The sequence below is a fragment of the Ischnura elegans genome, chromosome 12, assembly GCF_921293095.1.
Source record: "Ischnura elegans chromosome 12, ioIscEleg1.1, whole genome shotgun sequence".
Classification (NCBI taxonomy): domain Eukaryota; kingdom Metazoa; phylum Arthropoda; class Insecta; order Odonata; family Coenagrionidae; genus Ischnura; species Ischnura elegans.
This window is the reverse complement of record NC_060257.1, coordinates 75,991,354-76,008,692: the sequence shown is the minus strand read 5'-3', so window position 1 is coordinate 76,008,692 and position 17,339 is coordinate 75,991,354. Positions and strand designations below refer to the sequence as shown.

The window sequence follows — 17,339 nt, the reverse complement described above, 5'->3', positions numbered from 1 at the left end:
GAAGAAGAAAGAGCCTAATGGAATTCTACTGAGAAAACAAGAAGCAAATGTATTTGTCTCACCATGAGGCACAATGGATTTGTGATGAATATATATATAATGGAAACTAGAAATAAAATCCCCAAGATGAAGTTCCAGGGACAGATAAAGAAAAAAAGTACAAAGGAACAAATACGAGGATGTATGCATTCGGAGCGGCGTGATAGAGGGCTGCAGCCGATCGATCACAGGACTGCATGACCAATGTAAGAATGAATGGATCGTTGATGTAACCTCATTTAAAATGAATTAATTTCTCATGCTATTTAAATGTGTTTTTTAAATCGTTCCAAATCAGATGAAGCTTCGAAGAGAGATAGTGAAAGGATTCAGGAGCTATTTGCGTCTATGGTCAGAAAAAATTGGAATGAATGGGCTGTATGATTTAGAAAAATGAACAGACTGCGCGGATTAGAAATTAGAAGGAGAACAAATGTTTTCACGTAAATTTTATTTAGCGCCTAATATCTCTTTGGATGATTAAATCATTCAGTGATTCGACCTGACTGCTAGTTGGTTTAGGGATGGGAAGAGCTCACCCCATAATAAGGCAGAGGCGCGAGAAATTCGATGATTAGTTTTATATTTTAATTTTTTAATTTGGGGTATCCGAAGACCTTATATTTGAATCCTGGACCCTTCGATCAGCAGCCTAGCTCTCTAACCAGTAGGATACCATGCCCCCTCTTAGATAGTTGTATCCCATAACTCTAGGGGTATTTTGCTTAAAGTTCTTACTTTGCAAAAGCAAAAGGACCCAATGCACTCTATAATTTATTAACACTGTTCGTCCTTCTACCATATTATTTTTTGAGTCTCTGAAAAGAACTGGCCCCCTATACTGAATGTGTGAAGTTCACACGCCTGTGATCTAGTCTGGGGTAGGGCCTACCCTAGCCTAAGCATACCAACCTTCAGGTTGAATCAGTGAGTGAGTGTATGAACTATATAAAGAGAAATACTAGGCTTTCTATAATTTCAACTTTCAACAGCAACAAGGACAAAAGACGTACTCCAAAATTTATTTCTATTAGTTATACTTCCCCTGTTTATTCTTTGGAACTCTCATTCCGTTGCTATGATTTTATGGGTGCCATAAGTTTTACTTATTTTTTAACGCAAAAGAAAAGTAATAGAATGAAGAAATATGGAAAGGGATCCTACGTAAACTGATGAAAGTGTAGCAACGTCCGTGAAGGCAGGGCAAGGCCACCGCGCTCATTGATGATTTGCTTCAGATCTGGAAGCATGTACCTACCTCCTACATGACTAAGAACCATAGATGCAGAACGTGTGAAAATTTTTAACTCTGCGAGAGAGAGTTATGAGGGATGGGCAACAGGGGAGGGAGTTATCGAGAAGGGGTTCATCAAGTATAATTAAACAAATAATTAACTTTAAAATTTATCTAAAATTTATGCACTTAAGAATTTATTTCACCTGTTAGCACTTCAACCATTTTATTTTTTGAGTCTCTCACTCTGTTACTGATTGAGATTTTATGAGTGTCAAAAATTTTACTCAATTTAAAGAAAAGTGATAGAATGAAGAACCATGGAGAGGTTTTCCACGTACACTGATGAGAGTGTAGCCATGTTATTGAAGACAGGGCAAGGCCGCCGTGTACATTGATTTACTCCAGAATTGGAAACATGTACCTAATACCTGGGAGCCATAGATGCAGAACGCGTGAAAATTTTTTAATTGCATGAGAGAGTCAGTTTAAAGGGGTGAAATAGAGGGGAAGAAGTTATCGAGAGGGGGAAACAGCAAGTATAAAACTCTGGCGAGCTGCACGATGGTATTAAATCAGGTAGAAGGCTTCAGAAGAAGATCCTCTATCGCTAATAGTGACACCGTTCGGACAATAACAGCAAAAAATGACTGCTCATTTGGTAAGTTTGGCTCCTTTTTGTGGATTTTCTATCGCAAAGTTAGACCGTGATATCTCATGAAATTCTACCCATTACTAATTTAAAACTTAACAGAACTGAATCACTTCTAAGAATTACTGGAAAAAATTGCATCTCACTGCTGAAATCACTGAACCAAAATACAGGTAAATAATTCAAAACGAAGAAATATCATTTTTACTTCATGTTCATATCGACAAGGAAACAGTTTTCGACGAAAGGAATATGTTTCATTGGTGATGATTTTAATTGTAACCTTTGATTTGACTGGCCACAAAGAAGAATGTTTAATCGAATTGATTACATTTTATTAGACTCGATTGATCTTAGATTCCCAAACCAGCATAAATTCATTCAAAGAAGGCTCCAAAACCGATCGACCTATGTTAACTTTCCGGTAAATTTGAATGAAATTAAACAAAAATACGGTTGCTCTGATAGCCAATGTTGGTTGCTTCAAATTCCGATGGAAGTTACGTTCAACTAACCGAAAAATTACGAAAATTTAACTACAAGAGCAAAGATAGCTATGGATATCAATGTCTTAAAAATTTCAGCTATTAAAGGGCATTATGGTATTTATCATCATCAATATTGATCAACGATTTTAAGATCGATTTAACGCAGATATCCATTATATTCTCTATTCAGCTTGTCTTTTCACTCCAATTTATAAAGAGTGAGATCCAATTTCCCAGTACTTCCTGGAGGTATTTCAGTAAATTTCTGTAAATTTTTAATTAGTCATGGGCAGAGTGTCATACTACATTATGGTTTAAGCTATGGTGTGTTGGACATTCATAGATAAATTATTACACGTATTAATATATTGAATTTTACTTTTAATTATGATTCCGATAGGTTGTGCTAGCAGTCTGCATAGCAGCAGTGGTGGGAACTGGTATACCAGCCGCCAGGTACCCCGCTGGTGTCGATCCACACGACTGCCCTCACTACCCCTACTGCGACAATGTCGCATTGGCTGCAAGACACCATGGTGCTATTGCACCTTACGCTGCCCACTCCTTCGCCGCTTATGGACACCATGGTGCCGTCTCCCATGGTGCTGGTGCCAAGTATCCGGCCGCAGTGGACCCACACCTCTGTCCCCACTATCCGTACTGTGATACTGCGGCCTTAGACGCCCGTGGTGTCCACGGAATAGGCCACGGGTTTGCTGGACATGGATATCCATACTCCTCACATGGTTACGGATACGGAGTGTATGGTATTCACCATGGTGCTGGTGCCCGCTACCCCGCAGGTGTTGACCCGCACTCCTGCCCCAACTACCCATACTGCCACCACTGAATCAGGACATTTTCCGGAGAAGATCTTCCGTGGAAGAAGAACGCATTTATTGTTGCATATAATACATCATCTGTATTCATGAACGCCTTTCCATACATAAGGAGACGCCGTGTTTGAGAATTGATGCACGAATATCACAGATTTCTTGTGATCAACTATCCTATTATCTGTGGTTACCATAAAAACTATATAGGTAAAAACTCATTTATCTAATGTTATCACGTTTATATTCATCGCAGGAAATATTTGTGAATAAACTTTATCAAATTATTCCCATTTTAATATTTCTTACTCTCTATCCTATTTACGGGAATACTTCAGCATTTTTTCCTATATTGAATCCTAGTTAAGAACCGTGAACCGCGCATAGTACCTATCACTTTTTTAAAACGAAGGCTTTCATCTTGTTATCACGAAAGGAGGTAGATTTAGCAAACCCAGAATTTTTCTGTATTTCAAAACATTTGAATGAGTATTTTTCAGATGTAAAACATTTATGTTTCACACACAAGAAAATCTTGAAATAGGCCTATTGTATCCTCCCTTAAAAATTCAAACACGATAGCCTAAGCTGCATTAAAGTGAGACGTCACTGAAAAAACCAAATTTAGAATAGGTGAGTGGGTGTGTTCAACACTTACATGGAATAGGTATTAAAGGAATTGCAAGGAATTGGACTTGATAGAATTTAGATCATGGGAAAAAAGAGACATGCTTAGAAGAAAATATCTCTGTTCTAGCAGGAAATGATGTTCTTATGCCACTAAACGGAATACATCATGTTCTCCTGGGGTACAACATTAACATCAGTAAGGCGGGGACGATTATTATTGTAGTATTTGGAATAGAAAGGATGAATGGAAGTCACCACATTAAAAGGCAAACATTAGAGCGAGTAAATTAATTCACCTATCAAGGTAGTATTATCACATGGGACAGAAAAAGTACTCTGGACTCCAAACGAAGTATAGCCTATCTAAAAAGCATTCATGATGAAAATACATCAGCTGTCCTATAAGAAGAATGAACTATGAACGAGAAAAAATACTTTAAAACAAATGCGTATGGCACATCTGTATTATAAATTAAACATTTAAAAAACAACGTTTTTCTCGCTTACTAAAAAGAAGAAAATAAATTCTTCTGTCCATATCTGAGTCTTGATACAAATTGTTACTCAAATAGTGACATACTTCATAAAAATCATTCATTCTTGTATAAGATGCATTATCTGTATTCATTGAACGTTTATCCATGACTTACGGAAACGCTTTTCTGGGGCATTTATGTTCGAATATCACCGGATTTCTTGTGATTAACCTTTCCAGCAGCTGTGAGTGCTGCAAAAACTAGTAAAGATAAAATAATTCATCTAATAAAATTCACTAACTCTTGATTAACATTGTGGAAAACTCAATTCATCTAATGTTATCACGTTTTTCTCCATTGCGAATATTTTGTAAATAATTTTTTTTAAATAATTCCTATTTGAACATAATATACCACTTCTTTTCTTATTTACGGGAATACTTCATTAATTATTTCCGTATGAAATCGTGATGAAATGGTGAAATGTCATGAAATCGTATAAAATCGAATTCCGTATGAAATCGTGAAATGTCACGAATCGTGAAAAGGATGCGTCGCTATCGCACGACGTATCACTTCAAATCTAAGCCTTTATCTTGAAATTATGAGGGTAAGTAGAGCTGACATAGCCAAAATAATTTTGTATCTTAAATTTTAAGCACTTAAAGTAGTATTTTTCAATGTAAATCATTATTTTGAGACACAATCGAATATTGACAAAAGTCTATTCTATCAAACCTAAAAATTTTAACACCATTGCATAAGTTATATTCAAGTGAGAAATAATTAAAAATAGGAATAAATGAGTGAATTTTTTCAATATATACATGGTATGAGCAATCAGAGAAGCGCAAGAAACTTGGCTGGATGGAATTTAAATCAATAGGTGAGGAATTAATATCTTCCGTCTCGCGAACGGTATCGCTGTCGTGGTAGGAATCCGGTATGATCTTCAAAGGTCACTGAACGCTATGAATCATGTTTTTCAAGAGTAGGACATAATGATTAATAATTCGAAGATGAAAATAATATTATGTGGAAGAGGAATGTTGAATGCAGTAATCAAATCGAGAGACATGAAGTTAGAGCTAGGGAATTAATTCGCCTATCGAGGAAGTACCATCACTTATGACTGAAGAAGCATGTACGAATATTTGAGCGGGGGTAATAAATCCTCTAAAATACTCGAGTATTGATTATGCAGGCAAACCTATAATTCACACCCTTGTCCACAGAATATCTCTACTGTCACATTGCGACCATTGACGCGATCCATTCAGTGTCCGAATCTGGTTGCTCTTTTTCCTGGTATTCCCTGCACTTGCCTTGGAAGATGGATTATACCGAAATATAGGATACCGCTTTGCGGGATACCCTCACTACCCCTACTTTCACCATTGAATGGAGTCATACTCTCTATAAGGCCTGCCTCCGAATATGTCATAATCCTTGGAAGTATTGCAATATTGATGCCTTTTTATTGCCTGAAGAAACACGGTGCTTGGGTCAAAAAAGTTTTGATTGAATTTTTTTAATAAGCCTAAGGGACTAATCAGGGTTATCCATAAATGCACAGCTTAAGTAAAACACTATAAATATGTTTATAATAATTGCCTGTAAAAATATACAGGCATGTATGGATATTTTATCTTTCCCATTTCAATACCACATGTTATTATTATCGGTGCCTAATCCTTACATGTTAAAGTGACGAGAATAATGACACGTCAAAAAATTCGCAGCATGGCATACGCTGTATTAAAGAGAAAAATAAATCAAATTTTTAACACCCAAAAAAGGTTACCATATATTGCATAATACTAGGTTGTAAATATATTTATTATGATTTTGATCGTATCTCAGCCTCCTATTGCTATATTCAGCTCGTCTACTTTAGCTATTATTAATATCAGCTTCAATTTTGAGAGACCACCCGTATATCATGTAAAAGAGAGACTTTACGATCAATTTATTTGTATACCCAACAGTCTGCTAGATGTATGTACCCTATACTTCTAAGGAGATTAATTTTTTGTTTTAAGGTAACCACCAATTGCGAAATACGTAACCTGTAGTTGACGAAACATTTCATTATCTGGCCATGTATCGGATTTAATTTTTATTATAAATGACCTTTTTTGGAGTGCGCATGAATAAAACATAAGAATGTTGTCAATTTCCTTCTAGATTTCCGATTAAACCAACAATTCATTTAAACCAAATTATCTTGCATTATTTTTCAAGCTACTTCAGACAAATTGATGTCTTTACAATAAAATATTTTCTGTCATATATCACGCGTCACAGAGACAAATAGTGGTAAAATTGTGACGAAATAAATTTAAAAGATACCGCAGATTTTTACCCCGAAGATTCCAAGTAAATATCATAATTAGCATGAGTAAAAGAGTATATCGCACAAGCAAGTGCTTCAGAAAACGAGTGCTTTACGAAATATTTTATTATTAAGAAATTATTTATTAAGAATTATTTTATACTAGCTGACCCGGCGAACTTCGTACCGCCTAACAATCAATGAACTCACAGTTTATTTACACCATTTATAAATCAAGAGCGACTGTATCGTTTTTAATCATGTTTAATTTATTATAATAAAATAAGGATACAAATTCAATAAAACTACGTAAATGAGTACCAAAATTGCTTGTCAGAAAGACATTTTCTTTATTGAATCTACATAGGGTAAATCGGAGCACGTTTACGCGGATTTTTTTCAACAAATTTTCTTACGTTTTAGCTTAAGAAATTTTGGGCATTGTGGTTTAATAAAGCAGTTCATGAAATAAAAATTATACGCATTCAGTTGTTGGCTATTTGCGTTATTAGCTGTAAAAAAAATGTTTTTAGGTCCAAGTCTGTTGCATACACTTGGCCCATTCATGGGGCAGGTTGACACGACCCCAGACCGACGCTTGACTGATGCTCAAGATAGTGCAAGAAAAGCCCCTATGAAGTACCATTCGCATTAAATGACTTAAGGCGCGCCAGTTTTAGTATCTCTGTTTGGAAAAAAATGCACTGCGTAAACGTACTGCATGGGTAAACGCACCACGGTGAGCCCTACACATTCCGGTTTAATGTCTTGCGTCAAGCACCTTCTGAGAAACAACAGTTTTTGTTTTGTTATCAGGCGCAAGATGAAGCCGATGAAGCTAAATAAATATAGCGAAGCAAAGCAGTGACGCAGCGAGGGGAGGTTTTGAGGGATAAACCCCCCCCCCCCCCAAGAGCTTAGAGAATTTTTTTTATGAAAGATTTGGTTATAAATATTTGGGGGACGGATGACTAACAAACGAAACATATTTAATTATTCACACAGCCACAAAACCCACTATTTTGAACCATTTATCTTAAAAAATGTCTGGGGGAAGTGCCCCCACACTTCCCGCTTACCTTAGCGAGTTTTCTATACCCTACAGACCCGTGGTATAGCTGCGCCCAAAACCCCCTATCCTAGCTACGCACTTGAAGCGAAGGAAGAAATACAGAGGATGGTTTATCGACTCGTGAACATAGCACGCTAAATTGACCATGAGAAAATCATGGGTTTTCATTAGCTTATGAGCACAAACAACACAAAAACTGAAAGAATGACCATGCGATTTTTTAATCGTTATCATGAATGCAACACGAATTGTAAATTGAATACGTTTCAGCTCAAATGGGCATATGAGTTGAGATCATGGAATCTACGGAATGAGGACTTCCTAACCTTTGAATTTTCCTTTGAGTAAAGTTGCGTGAATCACATTCATCACCAATTTTTTTAAAGATCAAACACGTTCCATTGGATAGTTATGGTTGGTTTAGGCTTCGAAAGATCATGAGCACAGAAACTACATTTTTCTGTAAATCGTGCCTTGGTAAGCCAGGTACGTCCAAGGACTTAAAATATTCAGATAGATAGTTGGTGATTTCGTCTTCGTTTGTTACACATTTAAAAGATTCGAATCCATGCAGAGTACGAACTATTTGAATTTACCTCGTTTTAGTCATCCACATCTTCGTTCTTGCTCGCTAAATCAACCAACTTTGATTCTTTTGGTGATCAATCATATTCTGGAACTCTTTGTTGATGAGCTCACTGAAACTAATATGCAATCATTCCAAGGAAATGAGTTAAAACTACTCGATTCCTCGACAGGAACACGGACATTACCGTTTGTCAACAATTGCTTGGAGATTTGTTTACAAACACGGTAGTGAAGTGTTAGAGCGTAGTTTTCCGCGGCGATGGTCTGATCTCTGCATTTCTCCAGGGTTTTCTTCCGCGTCAGGTTGTTGGTTGATTGACAACAGTTTCGCTGGCTGTCCTGCCAGCGTCTTCAGGTCGAAGGTGTCGGCTGTTGGTTTCTGCCTCGCTTATATACTGTAGGCTGGATGGGAGCTGCACTGTGATTGGCTGTCTGACTGGGTGCTTCTCTCTGATTGGCTCTCTCTTTGATGACTCTTTTCCATGCGCTGTGAAGGAAGTATCCGTCTTCTCTATTGAAATTCAAAGGTGTTTTTTGAATTTCTATCGCTTCCCTGATTTGTCTAGGGAAGTATCGGCACTCCTTAACTAAAAGTTTCTTCTCCTCAAATTTTATGTCGTGGCCAGGTCCCGACCATGCATGTTCGGCGATGGCAGAGAGCTGAAACTGCTTGTTATTGGTCGCCCTTTGATGTTCTTTAATCCTCACATGCATGGAGCGGCAAGTTTCCCCTATGTAGGATTTTCCGCAGGAGCAGGGCACCTTGTAGACCCCCTCATACAGTTCTTGGGGAATGATATCCTTGGGCCCGGGGAGGAAGTCTCTTATCTTGGTCACACAGTTGTATCTGGTGACCACGTCATGTTTTTTGTAATATTCTGGCGATCCTCTCTGACGTTCCAGCAATGAAAGGGATAGTGACGTATAGCTTCCTTGACGATTCTTCTTCTCCAACGTCATCACTTTGGTTTTCAATGGTGGCCTTGCGTCGCTTTTCCTCTTCCTTCGTGGTCCTTTTAAGGACCAATTCTCTCCTATAGCCATTTCTCTGCAGTGCCGTAGTGAGGTGCTTTATTTCCGTGGAGAGGGAGATATCATCGGAGATATTATACGCTCTGTTAATTAATGTAGCCACTAGTGAGGCCTTCTGACTGGGATGATGGTGAGATGCTGCATTTAGGTATCGGTCGGTGTGCGTAAGCTTTCTGTAGACAGCATGGCCGAGTCTCCCGTGGTCTTTTTTGGTCACGAGGACATCCAGAAAATTTAATGACTGCTCCTTCTCCATGTCCATAGTAAATTGGATTCCATGATGTTGTGAGTTCAGGTGTCGAAGGAACCCTTGTAATTCATCAGTGAAATTGAGTCGGTCGTCCGGAGGCTTCCAAAAACGGACGCAGACGAGATCAGAGAAGACGTTGCTCGCGTCCTTCGCGCCGCCAAGCCACCGAAGCCGAACACCACTGCCGAGGAGAGGAAAGCCTTAAAGAGGCTACGTGAAAATAAGAATATTCTCATTTTACCGGCGGACAAAGGCAACGCCACAGTCCTGATTACAAAAGAGGAGTACGAGCAGAAGATATGTGACATTCTCAAAGATACCACCTACAAAAAACTGAAGACCGATCCGACGGCCAAAACGGAACGCAGCACCAAGGCCATTATAAAGAAGTCTTCCATTCCAACTGAAGAACAACGAGGACTTTTGCCGCGTGCCTCCAAGCCACCGAGGTTATACGGACTCCCCAAGATACACAAGCAAGGAGTGCCGCTCAGACCTATAGTCAGCCAAATTTACGCGCCGACATATCATCTTGCGAAATACCTGGCTCAATCCCTACAGCCACATGCTGGAAAAACTTCGTCTTATGTGAAGAACTCAGCTCACTTCATTGACATTATAAAAAATGTCTCCATCAAAGAAAGCGATATTTTAGTGAGCTTCGACGTGGTGTCGCTTTTCACCAACATTCCGATTCCAGATGCAGTTGAAGTTGTAAGATCGCTCACATCCGATTGCATTCCAAAGGACTTCCCGGAACTGGTCGAGCACTGCCTAAGGAACTCGTTTTTTCTATGGAACGGTTGCCACTACGAACAAACGGAGGGCACGGCGATGGGTTCACCACTATCACCAGTAGTAGCCAATCTCTTCATGGAGAAATTCGAAAAGGAGGCTCTCGAATCCTGCGAAAAGAAGCCGAAGTTGTGGCTGAGATATGTGGACGACACGTTCGTCATCTGGCCCCATGGTGTACAAGAATTACAAGGGTTCCTTCGACACCTGAACTCACAACATCATGGAATCCAATTTACTATGGACATGGAGAAGGAGCAGTCATTAAATTTTCTTGATGTCCTCGTGACCAAAAAAGACAACGGGAGACTCGGCCATGCTGTCTACAGAAAGCTTACGCACACCGACCGATACCTAAATGCAGCATCTCACCATCATCCCAGTCAGAAGGCCTCACTAGTGGCTACATTAATTAACAGAGCGTATAATATCTCCGATGATATCTCCCTCTCCACGGAGATAAAGCACCTCACTACGGCACTGCAGAGAAATGGCTATAGGAGAGAATTGGTCCTTAAAAGGACCACGAAGGAAGAGGAAAAGCGACGCAAGGCCACCATTGAAAACCAAAGTGATGACGTTCGAGAAGAAGAATCGTCAAGGAAGCTATACGTCACTATCCCTTTCATTGCTGGAACGTCAGAGAGGATCGCCAGAATATTAAAAAAAGCATGACGTGGTCACCAGATACAACTGTGTGACCAAGATAAGAGACTTCCTCCCCGGGCCCAAGGATATCATTCCCCAAGAACTGTATGAGGGGGTCTACAAGGTGCCCTGCTCCTGCGGAAAATCCTACATAGGGGAAACTTGCCGCTCCATGCATGTGAGGATTAAAGAACATCAAAGGGCGACCAATAACAAGCAGTTTCAGCTCTCTGCCATCGCCGAACATGCATGGTCGGGACCTGGCCACGACATAAAATTTGAGGAGAAGAAACTTTTAGTTAAGGAGTGCCGATACTTCCCTAGACAAATCAGGGAAGCGATAGAAATTCAAAAAACACCTTTGAATTTCAATAGAGAAGACGGATACTTCCTTCACAGCGCATGGAAAAGAGTCATCAAAGAGAGAGCCAATCAGAGAGAAGCACCCAGTCAGACAGCCAATCACAGTGCAGCTCCCATCCAGCCTACAGTATATAAGCGAGGCAGAAACCAACAGCCGACACCTACGACCTGAAGACGCTGGCAGGACAGCCAGCGAAACTGTTGTCAATCAACCAACAACCTGACGCGGAAGAAAACCCTGGAGAAATGCAGAGATCACGGTAGTGAAGTGTCAACTCGAGCTGGGCCACGGCTGGGCTTACAATCAGCTCGAATTAAATTTAAAAAATGTAATTTCAATTTAACTAATATTTTGAATATATTTAGTAATTAAAATGTTATATTGTTACTAAATTCAGTTATTAAAGTGGTAAAAACAAAACAAATTATTTAATTTGTAGTTTTGACCGACTTATCAATTGTTGTGTTACTATAACTCCTAAAAGCATGTCCATAGGAAAGAGATGAATTTTTTTTGTGAAATTATCCTTTTTTAATAGCCTATATGTTAACCCCGCCTGAGACGAATCCAAAGAACCAAATCTCATTGAAATCGGTGCAGCCGTTCTCGAGTTATGAGTGTTCTAACTAACACGATTTTCGACTTTCTTTTATATATATAGATTATTAGTTAAATGAGACATTAAAATATTTTCTCAAAATTCATTTTAGCACGAAGCGTTCAATTGCGGCTACAATATTATCAAAGCCCGTGTTGTAACAGCGAAACACTTTGTGTTAAAATAAAGCCTGTGGAAATATTTAAATGCATAAGGACGATGTTGAATATACAATTGATGTAGAATCGACGGATAAAATAAGAAACGAAGAAGTATAGTAGTATATATAGAAGAGTCGATGGAGAAAGATCCTCACAGAATACTAGAAGAACCAGATGGATTGGTCATACCCTAAGGCGCAATAAATTCGTGAAGAATATGAGTGAAGGAATGCTAGAGGGAAAAAAACCCCGAGAAAATGTTCAAGTTTTCATCAGCTTACTTTCCTTTGAAGGAAAAAAATCCACTCTAAAATTTATTTCCATAGTTAGCACTTCTGCAATTTTATATTTTGAGTCTTTATGTCTGTTCCTGATTGTGATTTTATGGACGCCAAACCTTACTATCAATTTAATTTGAGCGGAAAAGTGATAGAATGAAGAAATATGGAAAGGAATTCTAACGGTAAACTGATTAAATGAAGAATGAAAAGTAAAATGACGAAAGTCATTGTAGACAGGGTAAGGCCACCGTGTTAACTGGTGATTTACTTACTATTTGGAAAGCATGTACCTTCGTTCCTAACTGAGAGCCATTGATGCAGAATGTGTGAAAATGTTTTAATTGTATAAGAGAGAAAGTTAAGAAGGGCGAGCGGGCAACAGGGGAGGAAGTTATTGAGAAGGGGAATCTTCAAGTATAAAACTCTGGCGAGCACTACGATGGTATCAAATCATCACTGGGCTTCAGAGAAGGATCCTACATCGCAAATAGTGACATCGTCCGAAAAAAAACTGGGAACAATGAACACACATTTGGTAAGTTTGGTTACTTTGTGTAAATAGTATATCAACACCTCAACTGCGATATCATATGAAATTATGCCAATAACGTATTTAAAAATTACTAGAAGGTACTGCGTTACCCCTAAGAATTATCGGGTAATCAGATCTCACTCATTAAATCAGAGAACCAAGAGAATTGTACTTAATTTTAAAATGCCGATAGAAGAAGAGTGAATATCAATATCTTAAAAATTGAACTATGGAACGGAATAAATATCATTATCAATACTGGTTAACAATTTTAAGCTTGATTTGACACAGGTATCCTCTAAATTCTCCCATCAGCTAATATTTTTACATCAATTATTTCTTTCGGTTTTCTGATATACATTTCATATGAGTTACAATTTATTCAGTACTTCTTTTAGGTAGTTCAGTAAATTCCAGTAATTTTGACATTAATTATGGGTAGAATTTCATATTTTATCATGGTTTAAGTAATGCTTTATAGAAAATTCATACACAAATAATTACACACACGAATATATACATTTTTGCTTTTAATTCTCTCTTTAATAGGTTTTGTCCGCAATCTGCATAGCTGCAGTGGTGGGAACTGGTATACCAGCCGCCAGGTACCCCGCTGGTGTCGATCCACACGACTGCCCTCACTACCCCTACTGCGACAATGTCGCATTGGCTGCAGCACACCATGGTGCTATTTCACCTTACGCTGCCCATTCCTACGCCGCTTATGGACACCATGGTGCCGTCTCCCATGGTGCTGGTGCCAAGTATCCGGCCGCAGTGGACCCACACCTCTGTCCCCACTATCCGTACTGTGATACTGCGGCCTTAGACGCTCGTGGTGTCCACGGAATAGGCCTCGGGTTTGCTGGACATGGATATCCATACTCCTCACATGGTTACGGATACGGAGTGTATGGAATTCACCATGGTGCCGGTGCCCGCTACCCCGCAGGTGTTGACCCGCACTCCTGCCCCAACTACCCCTACTGCCACCACTGAATCGGGATATTTTCAAGAGTAGATCTACCATGGAAGAATACCGCGTTTATTCTTGTGTAAAATACATCATCTGCATTCATTGAACGTTTATCCATGACCTAAGGAGACGATGCTCTTGGGCATTGATGTACGAATATGACCGATTTTCTTGTGATCAACCCGTCAAGCAGATGTGATTACCATAAAAACTGGTAGAGGTAAAATAATTCATTTAATGTTATCACGTTTTTCTCCATTGTGGAATATTTTTGTAAATAAACTTAATAAAATTATTCCTATTTGAATATGTTATACCCTTTATCTTATTTACTTACATACTTGAGCATCTATTCTAGCGATGAGTCCTTGACAGGAATCGTGAAGATGACGATTTGCCTTCACGCGACATATCATCTTCCACTTTTAACAACAAAATTTTTACCTTGACATCACGAAAGTAGTGTTCACAATTCCACATTTGTTTCTCCATTTGAAATTAGAAACATTTGAATCAGTATTTTTCACATGCATAACATTTATGTTTCAAACATAAGGGAATCTTGAAATAGATTCGATTTATCCTCCCTTAATAATTTAAATACGATAGCCCAAATTGTCTCGCGACCGAGCTTAAAGCCACCGAGTGCGTCCACCGGGTTGCGGATGGTGGGTCGACCTTAAGATATAGAGGTTAGCTGCGAGATAAGCGAGTTCTCTCGTCGAATAAGCAGTCGTGGAAAAAAAGCGGCGGTATTCTGAGGGGGTATTGGGCTACCCTTGGGTAAGGTAGACCATTTAAAAGATACCAAAACCTGTGAAGATACCGTGACTTGGCGACTGGGGGCCGCCAATAATTATGCCTCGCATCACCCGGGGGAGAGGGCAGCAGCTCTTCTTCACATGTGCGAAGGTGGAGACCATACTGGTCGGTACAGCGACACACATTCCACTACGGGCGTGGTAACATTTACTTTAACGGCTGTAGTACTGCGATGTGGAAGGCAAGGGGAAACCACCACATTATCATCCCGAGGAGTCACAGCTACTCCACTCAATTTATATAATGACATGATGGAATTCTCTCGGGTAAAATATTCCGGAGGTAAACAAGTCCCCCATTCGGATCTCCGGGCGGGGACTACTCGAGAGGGTACATCGGTCAAACGAGATAGAATGTTACGGATAGGAACATGGAACGTCAGATCACTTCGTACCTGCGGTAAACTAGAGAACTTGAAGGTGGAGATGCGAAGAATGAACCTCGATGTATTAGGCATCAGCGAAATGAAGTGGCGCCAGGAAGGAGACTTTTGGAGTGGAAGCTACAGAATGATGCACACGGGATCGCTAAATGGTAATGCTGGAGTAGGCATAATGCTTAGAAAGAGCGCCGGGATGCGTGTTAAAAGCTACCTGCAGTTTAATGAAAGGATAGTAATGGTGAAGATAGATACTAAACCCGTAGCTACTGTAGTGGTACAGGTTTATATGCCTACGTCAGATTATGAAGACGAAGAAGTAGAAGATGTCTACCAAGATATGGCGGAAGTTATCAAGCAGGTAAGAGGGGAAGAAAATCTTATTATTTTAGGTGACTGGAACGCCGTCGTCGGCGAAGGTCAAGACGGAATAATAACTGGGAAATATGGGTTGGGTAACCGAAATGAAAGATGAGAAAGGCTACTTGAATTCTGCACGGAGCAAAGGCTAGTGGTTGCCAACACTTTATTCAAAAATCCCCTGCGAAGAAGATACACGTGGAAGATGCCAGGAGACCGTAGACGATTCCAAATCGACTACATTCTAGTGAAACAAAGATTCAGCAACCAGGTGAAGGACTGCAAAAGTTATCCAGGGGCAGATATCGATAGTGACCATAACTTAGTTATGATGAAATGCCACCTTAAATTTTAAAAGTTGAAGAAAGCCGTGAAAAACATATGGCAGGTTGAAAAATTGAGGGAGGTTCAGCATCAACTGGCTTTTAAAGAGGCCGTAGAAAATAAAATTGGGGAGGATACGACCTACAAACCAATGAAAGAGAGTTGGAAAACCATTAGAAGTGGTCTGCAGGTGGCAGCTGAGGAAGTTCTTGGTAAAAGAAGAGTCGTTATGAAAAAACCATTGATCACGCAGGAAGTATTAGATCTCATTGAAGAAAGAAGAAAATACAAGGCTGCGAAAACAGAGGAAGGACAGAATCGTTACAAGAGAATAAGGAACGAAATATGTTCTCAAGCGCGGTAGGCTAGAGAAACGTGGATGAAAAGCATTTGCGAAGACGTGCAAAACAATGTTAAACATGGAAAAATAGAGGCCGCTTATAGGATAGTGAGGAACCACTTTAAGGAAAGGGGCGTAAGATATAATACCCTTAGGGACAAAAACGGAGAACTATTGATTGAAAACGAAGGAAAAGGGAAGAGATGGAAGGAATATCTGGAAGATTTGTACAAAGGAAGTCGCCTCAGAACGAATGTTATCGAAAACAAGAGGGAAGTGGATGCCGATGACATGGGAGCCCCAATTTTAAGATCGGAATTTGATGCGGCTGTAAGAGACCTCAGGATAAATAAAGCGTCTGGCATTGATGACATTCCTGCAGAACTAATCAAAAATTCAGGAGAGAAGACGTGGAACCAGCTCTACAAAATTATTAGTGAAATGTATACGGCAGGTGAGATACCAAAGGATTTCGAGAGGAACATTATAATCCCTATTTCTAAGAAGAAAAGAGCGGAGAAGTGCGAAGATTTTAGGACCATAAGTCTTACTACACATGCGTCAAAGATACTGACAAGGATCATCCATAGAAGAATAGAACGAAAAGCAGAAGAGTACCAATGAGGACCAATTTGGATTCAGAAAAAAACAAAGGCACAAGGGAAGCAATATTGGCCCTAAGACTGCTCATAGAGAAGAGAATGGAAAAGATCAAGCCAACATTCGTTGCGTTTGTGGACTTAGAGAAAGCATTTGACAACGTGGATTGGAGCACAATGCTTGGAATCCTAAAGGAAATTGGGGTTCTTTATAATGACAGAAGAATCATCTACAGTTTATACAAAAACCAAGTAGCTGTGATAAAATCAGGGCCCAGCTGTGAAGAAGCAAGAATTAAGAAAGGAGTGCGACAAGGCTGTAAATTGTCACCCGTAATTTTCAACGTTTACATTGAAAAAGCCATTAATAAAATCAAAGAAAAGGAATTGGGAGTGAATATCCATGGAGAAAAAATTAGCATGCTAAGATTTGCCGATGACATAGCCGTTATAGCAGAAAAAGAGAAGGATTTGAAAAATATTCTGGTTAATATGGGTAGGGTAATGAGTAGATATCAACTGAAAATAAGC

The 17,339-nt window shown here is 39.4% G+C and overlaps 2 protein-coding genes across 2 annotated transcripts; both read left to right on the top strand.

Annotated features, from left to right (window-relative positions):
* The first annotated feature begins 1,919 nt into the window (after positions 1–1,919).
* Positions 1,920–3,263, top strand: LOC124168724 (cuticle protein 1-like). Its single transcript, XM_046546990.1, has 2 exons — positions 1,920–1,934; positions 2,814–3,263. Exons 1-2 carry the CDS (start codon positions 1,920–1,922, stop codon positions 3,261–3,263), a joined length of 465 nt encoding a protein of 154 aa, XP_046402946.1.
* A 6,251-nt stretch (positions 3,264–9,514) lies between these two features.
* LOC124168723 lies at positions 9,515–14,007 on the top strand. The gene is made up of 3 exons (XM_046546989.1): positions 9,515–9,543; positions 9,704–10,806; positions 13,580–14,007. The coding sequence occupies exons 1-3, from the start codon at positions 9,515–9,517 to the stop codon at positions 14,005–14,007; spliced, it is 1,560 nt and encodes a 519-aa protein (XP_046402945.1).
* Positions 14,008–17,339: the final 3,332 nt, after the last annotated feature.

Coding starts and splice junctions, on each gene's coding strand:
- LOC124168723 (XM_046546989.1), top strand. CDS start 9,515: ATGCTGCATTTAGGTATCGGTCGGTGTGC. Junction 9,544..9,703: donor TTAGGTATCGGTCGGTGTGC/GTAAGCTTTCTG, acceptor GTAATTCATCAG/TGAAATTGAGTCGGTCGTCC. Junction 10,807..13,579: donor AGCATCTCACCATCATCCCA/GTCAGAAGGCCT, acceptor CAATCTGCATAG/CTGCAGTGGTGGGAACTGGT.